At 38.7% G+C, this 18,802-nt stretch overlaps 1 protein-coding gene across 1 annotated transcript in view; it reads left to right on the top strand.

Moving 5' to 3' along the window:
• FER1L6 (fer-1 like family member 6) overlaps positions 1–18,802 on the top strand; it is a gene marked incomplete at both ends in the record, with an annotated part of 69,020 nt that overhangs the window by 39,250 nt on the left and 10,968 nt on the right. Inside the window, 12 exons of the mRNA XM_079533384.1 lie at positions 3,243–3,353; positions 4,529–4,690; positions 6,022–6,205; positions 6,419–6,600; positions 8,145–8,267; positions 8,373–8,412; positions 10,722–10,837; positions 11,738–11,869; positions 12,796–12,921; positions 13,990–14,117; positions 15,972–16,142; positions 16,945–17,105. Coding sequence (XP_079389510.1) covers positions 3,243–3,353; positions 4,529–4,690; positions 6,022–6,205; positions 6,419–6,600; positions 8,145–8,267; positions 8,373–8,412; positions 10,722–10,837; positions 11,738–11,869; positions 12,796–12,921; positions 13,990–14,117; positions 15,972–16,142; positions 16,945–17,105 — 1,636 coding nt within the window. The remainder of the gene's footprint in view (positions 1–3,242; positions 3,354–4,528; positions 4,691–6,021; positions 6,206–6,418; positions 6,601–8,144; positions 8,268–8,372; positions 8,413–10,721; positions 10,838–11,737; positions 11,870–12,795; positions 12,922–13,989; positions 14,118–15,971; positions 16,143–16,944; positions 17,106–18,802) is intronic.

Here is an 18,802-nt window from a genome sequence, read left to right as displayed (position 1 = left end):
CAGAAACAAATATTAAACTATCACCACCATTGCAATGACCGGCTCTTTGGAGAAATGTGTGGCACTGACTTAACAGCTTGAAAACACTCTCAGTATTGCTCTCTCACTTAGAAGAAAAAAGCAGTGAATAACAATAATTGGATAAGGGAAAATGAGTTTCCTGATTCTCGTACATAGTGGGAGAAATGTTACACTGTTTTCCCAATAAGTCGGAATAACTCTGGGGCTGGCCCAGCAAATACACAAGTGTGGTGTAACCTGCCTGGGATTTCAGGCCCCAGAGTATTTGCAGAGCCATTGATTACATCAAACTTTTCTCTGCTATGAACCTATGACAGTTGAATCTCAAATCGGAAATGGGAAAGATGTGAAGCTCTGTGATACTTTAATAGATATTCCCAAGATAAAACAGGCTTTTAAGCATGATAGGCTAATTGTGTTCTTCATGAAAGCCTGTGATATGATACCACTGAGACCATATCCTCATTATAGTGGGTACCCAGAGGTAGCCTAGTGCCCTGGCAATAATTTTCCCTCTTTTTTATTGAAATCCATTTATCTGTGAACACAGAGAGTACTGTATTTTGTTTTGCTATCTTTCGGGACATGAAAAGCAGTACTGCACAGGGGACGTATCTGAATATACCTCTAGGACATCTCCAGAGAGGAGAGAAGAATCATAAGCAAAGACCCTATAGTCCTCATATTATTCTTTACTGTGACAGCTTTCCCAAGCATCTCACATGGCAGGTATCAGCAATATGAACATTAAAGAAATTTTCAGGAAAAAGAACATATAAACATCTGCCAGGTTCCAAAGCACTTCCAGAACTGTTGTGCCAGTGGTTCCTTCCTGTATCTGATTACACTCTGTCTAAGCATGGAAATGAATAACTCTAATCATCAACTCATTTTCTTCATCCAAACCCAGAATCTTTCTTGTGACATATTGCACTCCATAACTGATTTGTGGTTGATTCAGTTGAAAGAGTGGAGTATGAAAAGTGAGCACTCAAAATGAAAGTTGTTATGCTAGAAGGCTCACTTGGTTCTTGTGATACAACATCTTGTCATTAAAAAAAGACATTAGCCATAAAGCAAAGTTCTCTCTGAGTTCTACCAACTGAAGTCCCCTGAAATTAATGGATTTTCACTATGTAATACAGAATTAGTCTCAACTCTACTATAGGTTGTTAGATGCTTCAAAAAAAAACTTCAATACCTTGCAATACAGTGCAGAGTCGTTCATTTAACTCCAATATTTAAACAGAACATAAGAAGATCCAAGGATTCTTGGTTTGATGTTGGTCTTATTTCATCAAATGTCATGATGTAGGCAGGCTTTGCAGTCCTCAAATGCATGGGATGGTTTAATGAATTTAATAAAACTGTATGAGGAAATTCTGCTCTTTAAAAGTGAGATCTCTGATGTAGTGCTTGATCCAGTAGTTGGCAACACTGTCCGTAGCAAGGGGTTTGGAACTTAATGATCTTTGAGATCCCTTCCAACCCAAGCCATTCTCTAATTCTCTGATTTTCTGATGTCTCTAGTCTTCCAGTCCTAAGTTGTATCTTTGAAAGTTAGTCCTTTCTCATAGCTACACAAATAGCTAAGCATTTTGTAGTTTAATGAAAATGATAATAAACTGAGCGGTTTAGAAATTATATTTTCATTAGACACTGTATGTACATGAGCATACTTTTCTTGATCACTTGTCATCAGTACACAAGTCAAATAGCACAATGAAAGAGAGGCAAATTATATATAGGGGCATAGTATCTGATATATGTTCTAGTACATGTGGTCTTTGCCTCTCTTATTTGTTTACTATGTTTTTCATAGTACTATATGGATCAATAACCTATTGTCAAACAATTTTTGGAATGCTAGGTGTCAATTTATTGAGAATGAAAAAGTGGAGCAACTGTAATTGAAGCCAAACAGCTGTCTTTCTAGCCAGGCAGGTATTGTTCACAAAGTTGTGTGTTTCTGTTTGGCTTTTTAAACGTCAGCAAGAGGTGACTGATCTAAACCAGACATATTGGAAGAAAACAAGGTGTAGATCTCTGGTCTTAAGCTCCATGAAATCTACACAGTGATTTGCTTTGGACTCTTACAGTTAAGAGTAAGAATCCATAGCCATAGCCATAAGCATGTTAATGTGAATTATTGCTTTTATGTTATTACTAGTTTATGCTGCAAGTGCTATAGAATCATAGAATCATAGAATATAGAATGGCCTGGGTTGAAAAGGACCTCAAAGATCATCTAGTTACAACCCCCTGCTACAGGCAGGGACCCTCTGGACCAGGTTGCTCAAAGCCCCATCCAACCTGGCCTTGAATGCTTCCAGGAAGGGGGGATCCACAGCCTTGCTGAGCAACCTGTTCCAGTGCTTTCTGGGCAACCTGTTCCTATACTACAAGACATGCTTTCCACCGATCTCCTCTTTCACCTATGAGGTTCTGGGGAACAAATGATTTCTCCCTTAGGCATATTAAACTCCCAAGCAACAGTATATGTCTCTACACGCAGATGGACGGGTTAAAACAAGCAGAAGACTTCAAATTTACAGGTCTTTTGAGAACTATTTCTCAGATGCTTCACCTTTCAACAGCGACAAGTTAGCCTGGGAGTGATGAAGCTCTCCAGAGAGTGTGTTTATCCCAGAAGCCGTATGTAGTTTACAAGTTCTAAAAAGCTGACAGCATGCTGTGGTGCAGTACTATTACATTTAAGTATAATGCTGAAGAGCGCTAGCATTATCTCTGGCTGGCAAATGTGTAGCTTAGCTCATGTGGACTGTCTGTACACCAACCTTTTTCAGCTAGAATCAGATCTATACTTTTCCTGTGAAAGTCTTCTAGGCAGTTTTGTGCGAAAATTTTATGACATAGAATTACCATGCCTTTCATTTTTAGTAAATAGAATTACCATACTTTGATGGATGCATGTCTTTAGGGCAGACTATGTCTTGCTATGACAGCAGAGAGTATTATTTCCAGCAAGGTGCATAACCCCAATCTATTGAACACACTCCCTGCCAAGTGTTTTAGCATCACAGCAGGACAGATAGCAATCCAAGTCACATTGCTCTTTCATCACAAAAAAAGTCTGTTTTGCAACATGTTGTGCAAAACTGCATCAGATAGATGTGTTCAACATACTAAACATGGATGCTTCTGATACTGTTTTCATTCTTCCAAAACTTGGCCTGATACATGACTGCTGAATTTTTCAGATTCCTGACTCTGATCCAGACAGACTTCCTCCTGTGGATCCACCAGATGTTAGCCAGATCTATCCAGTTCCAGCCAACATTCGACCTGTTTTAAGCAAGTACAGAGTAGAGGTGAGTCACTTAGAATATATCCATTTGCAAATCTCAGCTTCTTTTATTCTATTACTGAACTGTAAAGTTTTAATTACCTGTGATGATGACTTTAAAATTCTAATCTATAGGAATGACATGATTGGTTCCCATATTTCAATCAAGTATTGTCTTCTGCCTGCTTGTAAATGATTGCACCTTAAAATCAGGGAAATTACATACAGATCTGGATAGTTTGCCACCAGAACAGACTTGTGGTTGAACTGTGAATTTAGTAGAATATGAATCACGAATTCATATTCTAGCAAGGAAATGACAACACCAGATAAAGATAACTGTTTTTGTCAAGATCTCATGATCTATATCCTACAGTAGTAGAAATGGCCACAGAGACATTGCATTTCAACTTGGAACTCCTGGCAGTAGAGTAGAATCTCACTGGTCCTCACCCTCTGTCACTGAAATAGCTTTAATGGGCCTGGTGAAACTTACACATATCTCCAGCCCTGCTAGTGTTCAATCTGTCCACAAAGTCCCTCATGGTCCCTTTTGGTCCCAATAATCTTTTCAGTGTCATAAGACTCATGGCTTCCCTCGCCAACTGTAATGAAAACATCCCTCGTTGCCCAGCCCTATCTTTCAGGTTCCTCCTGTGTGTCCTGTATAGTTCCACTTTTCCTGCAGACCCCTCATTCACAGATCCAGTCTCCTCTTTGTCTTCCAGATCAGGATCGTAGTTCTTTGAAAGAAGCTTCTTGGAGGCTTCATGCTATCTACTGCAGACTTAATGGCCAGCTCAGCTGGCAAACCTCTGTTAATCATCTCTGCTCATATTGGGAATTTTTACTTCTCCAAGAGCTCAGACAACTCAAACAAACCAAGACTCTGCTGTTCAGACTGATAGTCCCTTTGCCCTTCTGAAAGTATGACATCACCATTCATGATCAGTTGCTGTTGGTAATAAATCCTTCATAATAATCCAATATTACTGCCTGCATTAACTTTAATTTCCACCATAAACATGATGGATAGTAGTTATGAGATTTAGGTTACAAAGTTTTCTTGTTTGTTGTTTTCTTTTCTAACCAGCAGTACTGCATTCCCAAGTGGATACAAGGGGATGGGATCCCAGCAGTGACTTCCTACTGATTGAGGGATCTCGTTGGGCAACTGATGTTCTTCTCTGCCCACCACAGGTCCTGTTCTGGGGTGTTCGAGAACTTAAGAAAGTCCAGCTTCTCTCTGTTGATCGTCCCCAAGTTTTCATTGAGTGTGCAGGAAGAGGAGTGAAATCCTCTGTCATCCAGAGCTACAAGAAAAATCCCAATTTCAATGTCCTTGCGGATTGGTTTGAAGTGGTGCGTACAGTATGCTGCTTCTCGACTATCCACTCTCTCTAGGCAAGGTGTTAATTACTAATTTCCCTCTTTTCCTGTCAAATTATTTCCTCTGTCTCTTGCATAAATACTAAGGCATGCCAGTTCTCAGGGAAAAAGATAATGATTTGAAGGTGTTTTAAAAAGACAGCTGCTACAAATGTGTGATAAAAGAAAAAGATATTACTCGTTATGTCTCAAGTAGGCAAGGACATACTTTGCAATCAGGTTTTTACTGATAGAATGGATCTTGTTGGCAGGTAACGGCTGCTTCTAGAACTTTTTTCCTCCTTATCTCCCATTTTTTCAGGGTACAGCTCTGTTTTTATTTATTTATTTATTTATTTATTTATTTCAATTCATTTAATTGCCGCAGGGTCTTACTGGACTATTCATAGGATTATTCATTTCTTGCTGATGAACTCTGGACCTTTTCACATTATAACCTTTGTTGCTATGGTCTGGTGATTTAATTATTGCGTATTTTCTGAGTTGTAAGAGCTGGTAGTTTCAGTAGGCAAAGGTGAACATCAGAAAAAATATTGTGTCCAATTTGTTCTGCTTGGCAGCATTAACGAAGGTGAAAGTTTATTTGTAAGTCAGCAGAATATCAAAACATTACCTTGGATATTGAAGTACAATTACTGCAGCATTTTTACCTTCCACTGTACATCACGTGTCCCAAAGAGCTGTTTTCCCTGTTGTAACTCATTCTGTAAAACATGCAGCCACAGTGTTCCCATCTCATGGTTAGGCAGGCTAAGACAAGCAGGTTTAATAGCTTTGGGCAAAGCAGTGGTGGCATTAGGACTCACAGTCTCCAGTACTATGTTCATTCACTTAGAACATTCCTAATTCTCTTCATTTAACCTTACAAGATATGCTTGCTTATGACAGCATGCAACTGGACTATGTAAGAAAGTTCATATGGCTTGCTCTGTATTCTAAGGACAAGGATTTCATAGAATCATAGAATAGACTGGGGGAAAAAAAACCTGGGATCATCTAGTCCAATCATCAACCCACCATCACCATATCCATTAAGTCATGTCCCTCAGTACTGCACCTACCCTGTTCTTGAACACCTCTGGGGACAGTGACTTCATCATCTCCCTGGAACATCAGATGTTGCAGAAACTTGTGGCTAGAATTATGTTGCTTGTGCTGTATGCATTTTGTCTTTGAGTAAGTAAATAGATGTGGTGGAGAAAGGAGGGAAAAGTGTCAACCTCACTGAGGTGCATCACAAATATGTGACAGGTGAGCTATATTCTCTAGCACGTCTCATACTGCTGTCTGTCCTTCTCCACTAGGAACTGCCAGAAAATGAACTCTTGCATCCCCCACTAAGCATCTGTGTAGTCGACTGGAGAGCTTTTGGGAGGAGCACTCTTGTTGGAACACACACCATCAATTGCCTTAAGCAATTCCTATTTAAGCCCCAGTTGGATCTTCAAGCCACATCAAGCAGACTTGATATTGCAGAAACAGAGAAAGGTAAACGAACAAACCAGATCCCAAATAGAAAGACTAAGCAGTGTTTTGTGAAAATAGTGAAGCAGCTGCTCAGAGGCTTCACACCAGCTACACGCTTAGGTTTGTTTTATTGAGTTTAGCATAGAGGCAAACACTGAATGATTCGTCCATCATCATATGTGATGATAGCATTTCTAGCAGAATCTTACCTAAGCTGCAAAGTTTTAATTTCAGCTTCACCTGAGTCATCCCAGCCTCCTGACTTATCCCAGGAACCTTGTTTAGCTGATCACATCTACGCTGAGGTGGAGCAGGGTAAATGTACAGTGATAGAGCTAGAACCAGGTCCTGCAACACCTCCTGCTGCTGAACCAGAGCACTCCATCTCCGAACCAGAGAAAGACAGAAAACAGAAGGTAAGTATCGCTGAGACTGCCAGCTGTCTGCTGCAGTCTTGCAGACTTCATCCCTTCCTTATAAAATGGTAATGTCTTGTTTGAACTCAGGATTAGCCAGATCCTTAGATGTTGTAGCAGTAGAATGGTATTTTCGAGACAACAACTTACTAGAAATTCTGGGTTCTAACGTTAGCACCCACCCTTCTCACTGGACCTTAATAGGACTGGTTATCAATGCTGCTTTGACTCCATGTAATTTAATTCATTCCATGAATAGATACTGCCTTTCTTTCCTTTTGTGCTCATCCCATGGTACTGTTACAGTAGGATTTTTGCTTCTGGTCTTGAGTGATCTTCTTAATTACAAAATTGTCACTATGAACAACTGTTTCTATGTTGATGGTGTGTAAGCATGGATGAAAGTCACATTGTGTTAGATGTTGTATACAAATAGAGAGGAAAGTCTGTTTTCAAAACATTTTACAGTTGAAGTATGAAGCTGTAATGTGTGGATATAAAGAGACAGTTATGAAAGTTAGAAAAGCACAAAGAAGCAAGGCAGTTATTGCCAGCACAGCCCGTGCTGTACAGTATGTGCACTGTACTATATTATTATAACATTATATTACTGTACAGTATATAACGTGAACATTATATTTTGTTCATGTGCACATATTCTTCATTTCTCTGCAGTTTTTGCCACCACAGTCACTGGTTTATTAGCAAAACTAAAAACAGAGGCCACAGGAATGAGTTTCCTTTCACATGTTATTTCTGCAGCTGCACAAAGCATGTTTCTTCAAACCACGACGATTCAATGAGATGCTTCCATAAGCCTTCATAGTTAGGAGGTCAAGAAAAATGAAGGAGTTTCTCATACCTACATGTACACTCCCCCCGAATCTTTCATTTCTTACAGATCAATTTTAATGTATTATAACAAATATAGTAAGAAAGGATTCCTAGAGGGAAATCTGTAAATTAACTCTCCATTTCATATTAGATATTATCCCTACTTTCTATGCATGATCCTACTCCTGCAACCAAACAAACAGTTCTCCGTGAGGGTGTAGGATGAAGCTACTTGAGAAGGCCGTAGGCTTCTTAAACAACAATGAAGCTACTAAGATTTGCTGCATGTTTCTAATTTTTAGCTTGTTTGTTCGCTTTTAATGAAGAAAATAGCTGATCTGATCTCCAAAAGGCAGTGAAGAGTTCTTAGAATATTTAGGAACATGAAATTTGTACCTGCATGTTTATATCCTTTAAAATGTTATTACTTACGACTGTATACTTACCTGTTGTATGGATTGATTCTTTCACAGAATCTCTAATATTCAAAATTTTGGCATCATAAGTAGGTAATACAGGGATTGCTTTATTAATACGATGACCATCATGAAGTGTCTTGGAATAAAAGACAGAGATGCTAATTCATACTGCATTTTACGTGGCTCTTGGAGGTGGAGATTTTTTCCCATATACATCTGTTCATTCTTGATGTCATGTATAAGGGATTAACTTGAATCCGTTCTAGAGTTCAATTGTGAATTCTTCGGTAGGACAGGAAAAAATCCTTGCGACGGTCAACAAAGAGGAAAAAAAGAACAATTGCAGATGAATCAGCTGAGAATGTTATTGACTGGTGGTCAAAATACTATGCATCCATGCTCAAAATGCAAAAAGTAAGTCATCCAGTAAGCCCTAACTCATAACGTAAAACTAGATGAATCTGATATTGCTTTCATACTGAGGAGTTTGTCCATTGTCTTTTCTTTTTCCTTGAAAAGATGAAAGAAATTTTTCCCAGTGAGGGGAAAGCTGAAGACTGTAAGTAAATTCTTTGCATTTTTCTATTATTTTGTATTTCCAAAACTTTTCTTATCTGTTGCTTTACTGCTAACCTTTAATGTCTGATAACAGAAGTCTGCTGGTATAGGGGATTCTTTCCTCTACAGATGATCAAATGGTGAGTAGGTTAAAATTTCACAAATAGTGTTGGTTAAACATGAGTTTTTTGTTGTTCCAGTACTATGCTCAAAGATTTTTAATGTCAAAATTATAATGATAGAAAATGAACATCATCCTAATCTTATACTGCATTTGTAACAGAAAAGGAGCTTCTCTCAATTTTGAATCCAATTAAGGATCAATAATATAGGAACAGATTCTGCTGATAGAGTCCATGATCATATTTGTAACTTTCATAATTGTTAAATTTTAGTTGTTGATCATGTTCAGGAGAAATTATTTTGCACAAAATTCCTAAAAGAATTGGCCAGAAATAGGCACTGTGTATATATATATATATATATATATATTTATGTCCCTGTACGTAGAATCATAGAGTCATTAAAGTTAGAAATGATGTCTAAGATCATCTGGTCCAACCGCCCACCTGCCACCAATATTTCCCCACTAAACCATGTTCCTTAGTATTACATCTACACATTTCTTGAACACTTCCAGGAATGGTGACTCTATCACCACCCTGGGCAGCCCCTTCCAGTGGTGGAACTTCTCTTTCTGAGGAGTTTTCTTAATGCCCAACCTGAATCTTCACTGGCTCAACTTGAGGCCATTCCCCCTCATCATATCACTGTTATCTGGGAGAATAGGCCGACCCCCACCTCATCACAGCCTCCTTTCAGGAAGCTGTAGAAAGCAATAAGGTCTCCCCTGAGCCTCCTCTTCTATGACTGAACAATCCCAGACCCCTCAGTCATTCTGCATAAGATCTGTGCTCCAGACCCTTCACAGCTTTGCTGCCCTTCTGTGGACACGCTCCATGGCCTCATTGTCTTTCTTGTAGTGAGGGGCCCAACACTGAACACGGGACTCGAGATGTTTACATATATGTGTGTACATATGTATGCAAATCTATCGAACCCAAAGACAACAGCCCATGGCTTGACAGGTTCCCCCATAGTCAAACTCAGCTCTAGTCATTATTTTTGACAAAGGTAACTTCTTGCACAGACTGAGAAAGCAAAGAAATGCTCACAGTTTGCACAGAGCTGTTGTTCAAAGTTAAACTACAGCAACTTTGCATGGTATTGCCAGTGACTGAGGTGATTTTTATTTTAAAGAAGATAATGAAATTGCTGTGGATTGAGGACACAGACTGAATGCCTGATGTTATTGCTTTCAAAATTGCAGCTGACAGTACTTCACTGATCATAGGTGCTGCTAGGAGATGAGGAAGAGATCACTTTCAAGGTGGAACTCACTTGTCCATGGGGAGGAAATGTTTAGACAGAATACATTCTACAATGATACAATTTTCACTTATAATTATACTTTTACTTGATATGTTGATAAACACTTATCTGCCGTCAAGGCAGTTGTGATTTTTTTTGTCTGATCCTTCAAGACCTTGTAAATTCTCTTCTGGTATTTTTTGTTACTTATGTTAGGCTATGATGATAAGCATTATACATATAGGATGGCACTGATACAATATGTACATATATGTGCAGTTGTAAGTATTGAGTAGCAGTGGTATCAAACACACACAAACCATTCTCAAATTGAAAGAGAGGTGAACTCAAAGTCCAGACTCCAGCCCAAGAACTGGTCTCAATGCCATTTCTGGGGCCTCATCCTCTTTTTGTTGATTAGTCCACTGCCACTGTTTGGAGTCTGGTCATGGTTAGGCAGATACCTCTTCCCATTTTTCCTACATCTGGGCTTTCCAAGGTGAGATACTCTCTGTTTTATGACACCTTTGAACGGAGAAAGGCTTGGATCTTTTGACATTTGAAGTACTAGTCGGCCTAAATCACAGCTTCCAGTTTTAAATAAGCTTTAAATGTTATATGAAAGATGTTAAGATCTGTGAGGAGTGAGAGAAAAAGCGACAGTTTTCTGGGAGGTGGCCAGCAGGGAAGGAGTTGTGCAGGACGTCATCATTCTTTGTCCACCAAGCTAATCATGAAGATAGTCAGCCACAGACAGTATGAATTGCCACATCTCTGTCTGCAGTACTGGGAAAAGAGGGGATCTTCTGCTTCATAGCAGAAGGATGAATGAGGAACGAGCAAGGGGGGAATCTTCAAAACATATTTTGTGTTTTTATCTGGAGAACTTGATATGCATTACTGAGCAGAAACCTACATGATGTCATGAAATCTCTGCAGGTAAGCAAACTTCAGACTATATTGCGCTGACCGTAGAAGAGGAGCCAAACAAAAAGAAGGATAAGACATTCAAAAGGAAACAGCAAGAAACAACTCCAAACCTAGCAACACTGCAGGTGAGAGAGAAATAAGGTTGCTATTCAGTCTGTTTGAATTCACTTAACCCCAGGGACAGAGTTTAGCCAAACAAATTTATTTCAGACACTTTGACATCGATATAACACATGCAATAATAGTGTATTACAGCCTATTAAGGATGACTTAAAAAAGAGTGTAGAGAACATTACTGCAACTGCCAGTGCAACTTCCCTGCTGAGGTGGTAATGTCTAGCTTGCGTTGGTTGGGTAAGGACAGAAGGAATTCAAAGAAAAAGATATAAGTCACAAAGAGATGAGGAGATATGAAAAGGTTAGGACAGTTTGGATTACATTCTAGCTGAATAAAGGGAAATTTGAAACTGCTGTTTCCAAATTTTGGGAGATAATTAAGCTAACCCCTTCTCTTTCACACTGAATAATGCTTCATAAACTACAGGATAGGAGGAAAAGAATTTTTTTTTTTTTTAAACAGTTTGATCTTGTCACCTGTCCTAAAGCTCTGTCCCCATGGCACTTTATTGTTGTCTACTTTGCTCTCATGTGATACTGAACAGCAGTTAAAAAGCATCAGTACATCAAAGGCACACTGCAGAGAGTAAGCAGTGCATCCACACTGTTTTTCCCCTACATCAGTACTTATTAAATGTTCATCGTGGCTCTTCAAGAGCCACTTCAACCCACTGCATTAATGTGCTGTTTTCAGTCCTTCAGAAAGACTTTGATTGAGGACAAAACTGTTCCTGTTTCAAGTTGGGAATTAACTTTTTTTTCCCTCAAGGAGTTTTGCAAAAACTTTGGTGTTATTACAATCTGTAGTTTGAATCAAAATGGATTTTAAATCATCCTGTAATAAAAAAAGTTGCTATAAATATATTCACTGCACCACTAAAAAAATAAGCATTCTTTTATTTTCAAAGATTTATGAAGGAGATTTGGAGAGTGAATTTAATAACTTTGAGGATTGGGTGAAAACTTTCCAACTCTTAAGAGGAAAATCTAATGATGAAGTTCATGCCGACTCTGAAGACAGAATAATAGGAAAATTTAAGGTGAGCTCTCATGTTAAATAGGTAATAATTTAGAGACTGTATGTTTTCATGTGCATTTTGGATGTATCAGAAATGCAAGAAAGGAGTAATTGTAGTCTGTTATAAGTAGGGTCATCTCTTTTATAGGAGAGGACAAGAGACATTTTATGTCGTTCAGATTCCACTTATGCAACTTCTGTTACTACACTGCCAGTCACATCTCCTTATATGTTATTTTGAGTAGTTTAACTGGAGGCCCTTTTATATGTTCCATGTGAAAACAATTGCATGGTCTGATCCAGAGCACCATTAGGCAATCTGAAAATGCAGTTCAAAGCCTGAATAATATCAGTAGAATTCCAAGCACTTTGTACTTCAGAGGAATTGATTAAACTCATTGATACTTTTGTTACTTTGCAATGCAAATTTCTGTTCAAATGACTTACCAATTGCTTTCAGGCTGTATGAGCTACTTAGCAGCATGACTTAATATTGATTTATATGAGTTGTAACGTGGCTTCAAAAACATATGGCAAGCTGGGTTCCAGTCACACTGCTGTGAAACTATCTCACTGTAATTATCATTTTGCAAATATGTAGACAAGATCAAAATCTTGTATATACAGTATTAATATTAAGAAAAACAGACCTAGAGCATCCCGAGGTCTTTAAATAATAAAATGGACATCTAAGAGCATGCATGTATTTCTTGTAGTCATCTAGGTAAAATGAGTACGATGTTATAGAGGAAAAGCATTTTAACAGATGATATTCAGCACACTGAATCCTGTGTTCCTTTGGAGTGGTTCCACAAAACATGATGTGTGTATGTATGTGCTGCAGAATGTGCTGCATGATGTTTTGCTTGCATTTGAAGGGTCATTTCTGCATTGCACTTGATCTGTTTTGGAGGATAGATAAGGACAGTGTATTACCTGTATTACCAGGGCTCCTTCTGCATATACCCAAGTCATGAGGATGGCAGCTTGCTGGACGGAGGGCAGCCCCACATCCTGCAAGGGATACCACCAAACCATTCCGTCAATGTCCTTATCAGGGTGTATATTGTGGCAGTAAGTAGATAGCTGCTCTTTTAACCCAGAAGTAACTGGGATGCTGCTTTTCAACTTGATTTAGCTCCAGTGTTTTGCTCTGAAGCTTCTGAAAGTCCTCATCCGTGTGGTAGTTTTTTGTTGTTATTTTAGACAACATTTCATGCTGTAGAAAAGAGTGTTCAGAATAGGAAACTTTCCACATTCCTCACGATGAATCACAAGACAGAAGAATCACTTTATTTGTTACAACTGAAAGGGCGAGGGGTAAAAGTAACATATAATAGACAGGTTCTTCTAGACACATTATGCGAATTTGGTAAGTCTCAATCAGTAGAGTTGTGTCAAAATCACACAAATGTAAATATAGCCTTCTCAGTGAAGAGGAAAATAACATTTTGTATGAGCTGTGTGTTGGGTGTAGTCAGAGTGGTAGATATTATAGAAAAAGTATGGGAAAGAGAAAGAGATAAAAATACAGATGACAAGATAATGACGGAGTGCAATGTGAGAAATGAAACAGAAAGAGCTGGTATTTAAGAGCTGCAGGTGACCAAGGAAGGAAAATATGCCATACAACAAGACAGTGACAAAACTGAAGAGTAAGAAGTGATTGCGTTATTTCCTTGGTATAAAGAGGACTTGTATTGCACTGTCCAAGGATCTTATCCACTCTTTTTGGGAAACCTTTTCTGAATCCAGCCTGCACTATTGCAGCCAGCTTCTTCCTCAGCACTGACTCTCTTGCCTATCTCTTTTCCCATCTTAGATATACTTAGAGATCATAGAATCATAGAATCATAGAATCACAAGGTTGGAAACGACCTGTAAGATCATCTAGTCCAACTGTCTCCTTATCACCATTGCCACCACAAGCACTATACTTCCATCTGCTCCATCTTTGGAAATCCTCCTCTCATCCAAATTTTTTTTTCCCAACTTGAAATACTAAATAACAAACTAATTGACAAACTAAGGCTCCTGAATCCCCAGAGCATGTGCGAACCAGGCAGGGAACCCACAGAGTTGTGCTGTGACCATATTACGTTTAGAAAAGCTTCCTGAGGTTGTAGCCTTTCTTCCTAACAGGCATTTAACCTCAGCCCAGCTGATCCAGATGGCAAGTCAGATCCCTACATTGTGCTGAGACTGGGCAACACAGAAATTAAAGATAGAGAAAACTACATTCCCAAGCAGCTGAACCCAGTGTTTGGAAGGTCAGTGAAGGCTTCTTTTCATTTTCATTGGAGGTTTCTCTTTTGTCCCTTGTCTTCCTATAACCATTACAAAGTGTTTGTTGTATGCTGATGTCGGCCTGTTTGATAGTTCTACTAATTAAAATGTTGAAAATTTATGTCACCCTGTATAATTGCAAATTATTTCATTTTCATAACAATCAATTCATCATGAAATGCAATCTGTGAAAGGTTTCTTGAAGTGATGCATAAGAGGAAGTGAAGCAACAAATAATCTTGTCTCAGCAAATTAATACAAAGTTTAAAGGGAAATAAATATGCACAGAAGAGTGTGATTTCAAAATCTGTTTCCATTTCAGGTTGAACAGAATGCTAAATAAATGTCATCATTAAAGGACTAGTTTTAACATGCCCCGGTCTTCTGAATGGGGGTTCAGACTCTCAGAAAACATCAAATTAGTATTATCAAGGTGTTATACCTATTTAATGTTGCTAATTCCAATAGCCATCGTTTTATTACAGTAAGTTTCCTTGTTTTAAGGTGAATTAAAATGTTTTGAGTTGGGATGGAGGTGATCTAGAAGAACATTAAGACAGAGAAACTGTACTCCATTGTACTGAAAGCCTAATTAGTCACACTAGGGTCGAGTCTACAACAGCAGAGGGTTGAAGTAAAAGAGAAAGAAGACAAGAAAAGAGTGATCCCTCCACTGCACACCATCTCACATCATCTCTGTGACTGAAGCTCTCCTTTAGTAGAGGTATAATCTTCAGGGTTTAGCAAAATAAACTGAAAATAAAGGCTGAAAATAAAGGCTGAGCCTTTATTTTGCTAAACCCTGAAGATTATAGATGCATATAGATAGAAGGGAAATCACTACTATATTTGCTTAGATAAGAACTGGCTAATTCACTGGAATAATACTTGCTGCTGCTACCAGAAGCAGTAGTGGAGTGACTGCCCAGCAAGTGTTCTACAGCAGTAGTATCAGTCATGGTAATCAACTTTCACCATCGTTAACAGTCCTGGTCAGCAGAGCATCACCAACCCCAGAGCAACCCCAGAGCTTTCCTAAACTTCTCTTTCCTTCCAAAATTGCTCTGTTGTTGCTACAGATTAGATTTTGGTCACTTCGAGAAGAAACTTTGAGATAAAATTTGACAGCAATCAGTTTTTCTTCAGAGGAATCTGGAGCCAGTGATGTGCTGATGCGGATATCCTATCTTCCAACAATTTATCAAACCCCTCTTAAGTATATTTCCAGCTTATCAAAATATCTCACAACAATTATTCTTATCCCTTAAAATTTGCACTCAATGAAAAGAGACTTCTTGTTTTTGCTTTTTTTCTTTCTTCCTTTTTTTAATTGTTGTGAAGCTTTTACCTGATCGTTTTGTGTCCCCAAATCCTATATTCAATATTTAATCCAGCAGGTATGGAATAAAACAGAAAAGACTCATGTATTCCTTTAAAGCCTTTTGAAGATTCTGAAAAGTGTATAAAAATTGTCACATATACAGTTTCTTTAGCTTCATAATTTCTATGTGTTCATCTATGATAGATTAAGGAAAAATCTTTGCAACAGTTCCACTACTTGCCATTGTTCTGTCTATTATAGGTGAGAACAATCTTAGAACAGCACAGGAGGTGGTAGGGGAGTGGAATAAAAGTATTTTGCACTGTATGTTTCCAGTATATTCAGACATTTCATTAAAACAAAAAATACAAGCAAAAAAAAAATCCATTTTTTATTAGAAGAGAAAATTTGCAAGTTGAGCAAACTATCCACACATTATTCACATTATATTCATTAAGTTACTTTTTTAGATATCGAAACTAATTTGACTTCATGTTCTGCCCAATTTTTGCCATAGGTCATTTGAAATCCAGGCTACATTTCCCAAGGATTCCTTGCTTACAGTTCTGATCTATGACCATGACTTTGTGGGAACTGATGATCTGATTGGAGAAACTAAAATTGATTTGGAAAATCGTTTCTACAGCAGGCATAGAGCTACCTGTGGGTTACAAAGTCGCTATGAAATGTAAGTACCTCTTCAGACAGCCACAGAGAGCAGCATGTGGTGAATTAATGTTTTGAAGGAGAAATTCCAGATGTGGCCAAAAATTAAAATTTCTCCAGGACAAAAGTCACAGGAGGTATTTTAATTAAGTTCCACCACAGAGCTTAGCAGTAGCTCTACGTACCTGTCAGCCTAAGCAGGAAGTGAGTAGTTTAAAATTAACAACACTGTTTGTTCACCAAGTGTTTTAGGTAATAAACAGCTTCTGTATGGCGTATCTGCTTCATAAATTGCCTTTGGACAGGCATATAGGGCCACTGTAGTGAAAATGACTCACAAGGCAGTGACACTGAGCTCCTGATCCCAATCACACAGCTGGACTCTCAAGGTTGTTGTTGTGTGCAAAGATTAATCAGTATGGAGAAAAACAAACTAAAATAACCCCATTGCCCTGGGGTGGGGCATTTACCTTAGAGATGAGAATTTGGGGTTCTTGTTCCACGATCGTTTCACTATTTTATCTACAAAACGTGGAAAATGTAAAAAAAAAAAGAGACTGAAACCCAAGCCCTTGCTAGCTGTAGTATGAAGTATTTCTTTATGTCCTTGTTCCAGGCCCCAGACAATCTCAGCTTCTCCCTCTGCACAAGGGAGCAACAGAATGCATCGTCCTTAAATGTCATTCTGGAGATAAACATGTACATTTGAATCCTTCAGGTAGAACAAAGAATAATCTCTAGTCCTTCCCTTCTCTTCTCTTGGCTGCCCATTTTTCTGAGGGAAAATCTCAGCTATTTCTCTCAATTCTGTTTCCTCCTTGCAGAGAAGGGTACAATGCATGGCGAGATGCAACCAAGCCAAGTGAGATCCTCACTAAGCTGTGTAAGGACAACAGAATAAATGGGCCTTTCATGCGGCCAGGAGAGATACAAGTAGGAACAAAAGTCTTCAAGGGACAGACAGTCTTCACTGAAGATGAGAATGGTAATGAAGTACTTTATCATTCTTTGACTAATATAGTAAACCTATAGCCAGGAAGTTCTTGTGCTATGTTTCTATGTACTGTCCTTAGAGTAAGGAAAAGAGCAGTGAGGATGAAGACACGCTGGAACCAAAGGAAGTAGTCTTGGAGATAGTAGAGAACATTCTCCTCACTTCTCCGTGTTTATTCATCTTGGAGAAAATTCCTTTTGGCATCAGAAAAAATATAGCTCACTCCTCCAGTGGAATGCTGTTCATGCAGCACTGTTAGAGAGAGAAGTGCTGGTCCATTTTCAGTTTGTTGGCCTGAGAGAGTTTCCAAGATTGCTGCTTGTTTTCCTCACTGGAACATGAACAAATGTGACTCCCTGATCTAAATCAAAATCTGGTTCAGTAAAATGAGAACCAGAACAATCAGTGTCAAACAAAATGATGAAAGCTAAAAGAAATGAAATACAGAAATACAGAAATACAGATGGTGAATTCCATATCCTGTAAAGCTTTTGCACACAAGTTTTTCATCATATTGTAAAGAAATAGCTGCACAGTTTTTTATACGCTTTTTAACCAAACTGCTGTTCTGACAGGTCCATCTGGGTCCTTATTTCCTGCTGAGTCCTTCTGTTGTTCATCACTTGGGCCTATAAAACAAAAAAAGGTCACAGATTTGAGATTTAGAGAAGTACTGAAAAGGGGAAGCAGTAACATTTCTACTTTGCAGGTGGTGAAAACAATACTTGAAGGACTTTCATCCAGATTTAAATAGTAAGAGAAAGAATAATTTAACTTTGCTCTAGAAGTATGGAAGTTAGATATCTACTCCAAGGCAGTCTAGGACTGCTTGTAGCCAGTAAGAACAAAAAGAATCTCTTCAGAAGATGTGAGAATAGTCTTTAGAAAGGCGCCTGTGACAGACAGAATGGGTTCTCAAGGAATAATCTGTCCCAATAGCCCACTGGGCCACAACTGAGTAGCAGATGCTAAAGACCTTGCCCTAGCTGGATACAATTAGATGAAACATATCACATCTCGAATACGTGCTACTGCGAAAAAGGGAGTGAAGACTCAGAACCAGAGAGTAATCCTTCCTTGCTGTACCATTAGGAAGGGTTCAATGTTGTTTAAGTCCAAATCAAATCTTTTGTAATCTACCAGCTACTCTTAAATAGCAGCACTCTTGGAAAAGTGAGACATCCTGCTTCAAATCTCCAGGGGAATCTACACGAAAAGGGAGAAAAGAGCGGCTCAAGGGCTCAGGAGGCCTCTTCTCCTTTTCAATAACCACATTACCTGCACTATTAAGATTGCTCCTTCCTTGAAATGCCCTCCTCCAGGCTGAGGGAGCTGGTGAAGCTGAACTGCTCAGAAGATGAGTCCTTGCCCATGGCCTTCAGCCCTCACATTGCTGCTCTTCCCCTGATGTGTGCTTTGGTTCTCCAGGGGAATCTTTGCTGTTACCATCCAAAGGCAAACCAAAGCTATAGGTATAATTTCTTGTGAAATGATTTGCTGTATGCATAAAAAAAACTGTTGCCTAAGTTCTACTGTTCTATCTATCACAGTGAGTACGCTCATTTACAAGAATTAAATGCGCTTTAAGACTCTCCTTAACTGAGGTACATAAAATCTTCCTTTTAATTTGACTTTTAATGACCATATTTAATACTTAATGGAACATGTTGCACAGGGGTTTGGCATGC

Source organism: Tetrao urogallus, assembly GCF_951394365.1.
Source record: "Tetrao urogallus genome assembly, chromosome: 3".
Lineage (NCBI taxonomy): Eukaryota > Metazoa > Chordata > Aves > Galliformes > Phasianidae > Tetrao > Tetrao urogallus.
The sequence above is the reverse complement of the archived record's forward strand: the minus strand, read 5'-3'. Positions and strand labels throughout refer to the sequence as shown.